Below are 5,363 nucleotides of genomic sequence, written 5' to 3'. Positions count from 1 at the left end.
CAAGTGTGGGATGGCCCTAGAGAATATTGCTTCTCCTAGTGCAAACCCATCTCCCAGTCGACATCCACCCACTAACACCCTACCACCGCACAACTTTTCCTTGCATGTATTGTGAAGACCTAGAAGCACAATCAACAACCACTTTGCAAATTTTGGATTAAGGTTAATTGGGTTAGAACCAATCTCGCACTATGGAAACAAGATACATATGTTTTGGAGGTTGTTTTTCTTGCAAAAAATTCCAACAAAATTTATAAAAAGATTAGTATGTGTTGAAAAGTGCTAAGGCTACCATGGTATTGTCTTTGCTATTTGCGGTGATGAGCACTTGGTTTTGCATTTTTGGTCTTAGAGTTGACTATATGTTGGTTGCTTGGTGTGCATTTGTCTTGATTTTGGGCTCTTCATACTATTTTTAGCCATTGTTTGGCTTTGTGTGATCTATAGAAGGAACAAACCCATTTAGACATTCATGCCATTTAATTCTTTTTAGAAAGGGGGGACTAAAACAATACAAACTACTTGTGATATATCGAAATAAGTGAAGTTATTTGATCATTTGAATACCTAATAATTTGAAATCATTTTTTTATTTTTGAGAGGTATCATGCAATTCAATTACACTTTGTTGTGAATATTCCCTTACTCGTATCATTGTCAATTAGTCTCTTCTTCATCCACTTCCAAAAATGCATTATTTGAGATTAGAAAACTAGATGTCTTACTGGAAAGAGTAAATTCATAATGTATTAGTTCAGAAGAAGCAAGTAAAGGTAATCAAATGCAATGGTGTTAAGCTTGAGGGCATGGATGGTGATGTATGGAAAGAAATGGATGACTTGGCACGTTTCACTATGATGTTGAAACTCTCAAAGATCATGCATTTTAATGTAAAAGACATGCATTGCCAAGACTTTGAACTTAGTCCATTGATGCATACAATCACTAGACATTTGCGAGTTACCTCACTCGTCACGTGACGATTGACGATCAAGAAGATCAAATTGGACTATATTACCATCACTAACAGATTAGGTTTTCTTGTGGAGTGACTAGTTGTCCAAGTGAAGTCAAGTATGTAGAATGGCGTGTGGCACCTCTCGTGACTTTGAGATTTGTTGGTAAAGTCGTATTGTGTGGCACAACTCTATGTGCAAGGTTTGTAACTTCGAGTTGAAAATTCAAGTGTCTTACAAGATTGGGCATTCAAGAGCACCATTACTTATGTTATGCTAAACATGGCCATAATCATCCCATGGTGAAGATTGTCCATTCAAGAGGACCATATACCATATGGCATATTTAGAATCATGTTACCTTAAACCGGATCATAATCATTTCAGCATGGTTTATGATCACGAGGGAGCGAGACTAGTGCGCACGCTATTTGCATGCTGCGAGCAGGCGAGACTGAGAGGCGCGCTCTCTCTGTCTCTCTCTCTCTCTCTAGACTCGATTAATAGCCTCACAGTCTACAGACGCAGCAGCGATGGCTACTTACGTGTCCCCCACGTTTGACATTTTGAAGACTTGCAGCAGCATATCTGCTGCGATCGTGACATTGGATCGTGGGTCGCTTTTATTGATCGCGCGCATTGAATAGCCTGAATTCCCTCTTTCCCTGTTTGTTTGTTCTGTATACTCCATCCCATTCATCAGAATAGGTTTTGGGAGTTTGAGTACATGCATGAACAGGGAAGGAGGTCCTACTCGTCTTGTGTTTCCAGCATCAGAAAAGCCCATCAGTTAAACATTCACGGAGCCATAGCTTCAGCTTGACCATCCACGAAGACCTAACCCCTGGCCTCCCTGTTCCAGCATCAACAAGCCTGTCAGCGTGAACATTCATGGAGCCACAGCCATCCACGGAGCATAGCTTCAGCTTGATAATCCACGGAGCCATAAAGCCTTGAACCTCGACTGCACATGCCCCCGGCCTGATCGTGCCTCGCCAACCAGGAATCAGTCACACATGAACCCAAGTTTGTCACGAAGTGCCGCTGCCTTGTGAACGACTCGAGGCCCTTTGTCTTTTGCCATGGCTTATTCTCCTTTTGCCGTCTGTGTGGTCATTGTAGTGGTAGCCTTCATATTGGCCATCGGGGTTGTGAGTGCTTATGAGAGGGCAGGCTACGGAATTGTATATAAACAGCATGTCTGGAAGACATGCCATTCAAAAATTCACTATGGTTGGCTTCTCGGGCTCAGAGTTGTGGCATTTCTTTACTGTTTGTCCATCCTGATATATGACGTTGTGCTTTGGGGACCCTTTATTTTTGAGTACTACACACAGTACGTTGCAGTTCTATACAGTCCTTTGATGACATAATCCTTTTCATTCTCAAATACACAGAATCTATAGCATGATTTGACTTCTGATAAGCTTACTGTTTTTGAAATGGTTTCTACAGATGGAGTTTCACTCTGCTTATTGTCTATTTTGGGGTATTGCTCTCTATCACCCTTTATGCAATATCTGTTAACATTACCTCTCAGCAAGGTGCACATAGTTTTCTGGTTGATGGAATTAGTCGATGCCTGATAGGACAGTAAACATGGACAGTAAGGTTGTGGCCTTTGCATTGCCAAATTCTTTTCCTCCAACTGTCAGGTTGCTGTCGGGTTGTCCATAAAAGAAATCCTGAAGGAAAGAAATCAAGACTCTTCACCTAGCAAAGTGCTCACAACTAACGAGAAACTGCTGAGTGGATACCCACAAGTCGACGAGGAAGTGGGTGTTGTTGATCCCCCTTCTGTGAGGTCTTACTACACATCAGAAGAAGCTGGAGCAGATGGTTACCTGATGCAAATTATTTATCAAGTAAGAAGTTTGGGCTGTGTCTCAAAGGTGCGCATTATTATTTTCATGTTTTTCTTGATTACATTTTCCACATGCAGGTGGTTCTGGGAGCAGCTTTTGTAACAGATGTAGTTTACTGGACCTGTATATTTCCGAGCTATAATTTTGTTGATGTGGTAAGTTGTTTCAGGCTCGCTTGATATGTTGTTCTTACTGAAAAGCAACTGGTTCACTCTGTGTAGAATGATTGCAATAAAAATGATAGTATATGTTAGGATCTTCTAAGTTCTAACCAGCAAAGCTCATGGATTGAAGGGCTATGCTCTGCTAATGTTTGGATTGAGGTGTGAGGTACCATTCACTTGCTCATTATTGACCAGTCGTCATCTTAGACGTTGTCCCAAAGGTGATGTCTAGTATTAAAACCCGGGTGATAGTGCTAGATTGTGGTTTTAATTGAGTCTTCTCTGATTTGTCACTTGGTTGCATACCTTTTTCTGTATGGTGTGGGGGGGTAAGCCTGGGCTCTTGCCCACTCAGACACTCAAACTTCTTTGTAGGGGTATTGAGGGGAAGGATCCCAATTTGATTAAACTTTGCATGTTCATTTGGTTTGTGGTTATCATATCTACATATATAAACAATGCTACCTTGGCACTTTTGTTGCCCGGATGTGTATCTTGGCTACATTGTGTAATTGCTTCAAAAAATTAGGTAGATAGTTGGGGCAGTCTAACAGTCTCAATCACTAGGTTCCTGGTTCAGGCTACCCTGGTTTGTTTAGAGACATTCTTTCTTGAATCATACAGCATGCATCTTTGCTGTTATCTGTATACTTTTTCTTTCCAGTTTAGGTTATGAAGTGGCACAACAGTGGATTATAGTGCTGAGCGAATGTTTTGTATGTGAGCTTGTGTTTTATCTTTAGACAGCTGATGAAGTGGTAAAATTTCATAAATATTGGACATTGTAAAGCCATGATTTGCATAGTGGGCATGTTTATGAAGTTTGTGAGAGTACTAAGAACTTTCTTGGGGATTTTTTCAGATAGAGATTAGTATGCATGCGGTAAATCTGGTTTTCCTACTTGGGGAGCTTGCCTTGAATAATATGGTGAGCATTATGTAGCTTATTAGTTAAGTGAGATAAGTGAAGTCGTTCTAACAGTGATGGCATGAGTGCAGATATTTTACTGGTACCGAGGTGCATATTTCTTCATGTGGACAGCAATTTTCATATTCTTTTCTTGGATTATCCATGCGCTAGGGGAGAATCAGTAAGCTTTTTCCTCATACGTGTTAGCAATATAAGTACCAGAATTGTATTCAGGGAAGTGTATTTGGTCTGTTACCTTCTAGATCTTAAAACCTATGTTTTGCAAGTGTCCATGTATATATATTGTAAAATTAATGCAAAGTTGCAGCTTGCTGATTTGTAATAAAAACAGCCTGGTGTTTCTCATGTGGCAAATTGAAGAGTTTCTGCATTTAAAGTTCAATAGTAGGACTATTGGATATTTATTGCAAAGCTGCAGCACGTTTGTGTTTAAATGAACTGGCTGGCATTGACCATGCAGTGAATGAAGAGTTTCTGCAGTGAATATTAAATAAGAGTATTTATATTTTGTGATCTCACATGTAGTTTGAGAGTTCCCATTTCCTGTAGTAAGGCTAAACTGTACCATCTGTTTCTTCAATGTTTTAGGTGGCCATATCCTTTCCTTGATGTGTCGGTGGATCTTGCACCACTTTGGTAAGTAGTCTAGTTGATCATTATAAATCAAGCAGGTACCACTGAATCTTGTTTAACTAATGCAGGATGTTGGCCTCATGCAGGTATTTCCTACTATGTATAGTACACTTTTTTGCGTATGGACTAGTGTGCGGTATTGTTTATCTGAAGGATGTCTGTTTAAGGCGTCTTCAAACCTCTTCTTTGTATTAGATTGAAAAATGTGTTCAGACGTGTACTCTAACCAAAGCCTGAAAGAGCTAACTAGTTGGTTCTGGGAAGAACCATCGGATGCAATTCTTCTAACAATGCAATTCTCATACTTTATGAGGTGAATGTATTTCTCATTACACCATTGGGAAGGTCTACTAGGCTGGGCAACATGTTGTGGTTTTACATGGGTAACTCTTAGGTGTGCTGTTAGCCCAATTGCAGTGTGGCCACTCAGGAGTGCCATTGACCTGGGATCTAAATCAAGGCAGGTTATTTACCATTTCTGAGAATCTTATAACTTTGAACTTCAGATCTTTTTGAGATGCAAGTTATGCTGCTTATTGGTCACCTACAGTAAGTAAAAACTGGCTTTATTGTTTTGTCTAATCATACAACAATTTACATCCTTGCTAAGAATACAGAACATTAGTTGGCTCTGTATGGAGACTTGTGGAGGCTTGACTTGACCATCCAGGAATTACTGCTAATGAGAAATGGAAAACGACAATTCTATAAGGCCATCATTGTGTATGCATGCATGTGTATCCATGTATGGATGTGTTATGTAGGCATATGTGGACGTGTGCATGAGTGGAACTTGGCCAGGGCTGTGATAGAT

General features: G+C 40.2%; 1 protein-coding gene across 1 annotated transcript; it reads left to right on the top strand.

The window, feature by feature from the left end:
* The first annotated feature begins 1,362 nt into the window (after nucleotides 1–1,362).
* On the top strand, nucleotides 1,363–5,028 carry LOC148020154 (uncharacterized). Its single transcript, XM_087700444.1, has 8 exons — nucleotides 1,363–2,292; nucleotides 2,412–2,445; nucleotides 2,612–2,821; nucleotides 2,899–2,976; nucleotides 3,848–3,913; nucleotides 3,985–4,076; nucleotides 4,505–4,552; nucleotides 4,636–5,028. Exons 1-8 carry the CDS (start codon nucleotides 2,039–2,041, stop codon nucleotides 4,742–4,744), a joined length of 891 nt encoding a protein of 296 aa, XP_087556570.1. The 5' UTR covers nucleotides 1,363–2,038; the 3' UTR covers nucleotides 4,745–5,028.
* Nucleotides 5,029–5,363: the final 335 nt, after the last annotated feature.

This window comes from Lygodium microphyllum, chromosome 19, assembly GCF_053477565.2.
Source record: "Lygodium microphyllum isolate KBCC chromosome 19, Lygodium_microphyllum_v1.1.10, whole genome shotgun sequence".
Lineage (NCBI taxonomy): Eukaryota > Viridiplantae > Streptophyta > Polypodiopsida > Schizaeales > Lygodiaceae > Lygodium > Lygodium microphyllum.
The sequence above is the reverse complement of the archived record's forward strand: the minus strand, read 5'-3'. Positions and strand labels throughout refer to the sequence as shown.

Bases quoted from the DNA above. Each gene is read 5' to 3' on its own strand.
- LOC148020154 (XM_087700444.1), top strand. From the start codon at position 2,039: ATGGCTTATTCTCCTTTTGCCGTCTGTGTGGTCATTGTAGTGGTAGCC. The intron at 3,914-3,984 runs GTGAGCATTATG...GCATGAGTGCAG, and splicing joins AGCTTGCCTTGAATAATATG to ATATTTTACTGGTACCGAGG. The intron at 4,553-4,635 runs GTAAGTAGTCTA...GGCCTCATGCAG, and splicing joins GTGGATCTTGCACCACTTTG to GTATTTCCTACTATGTATAG.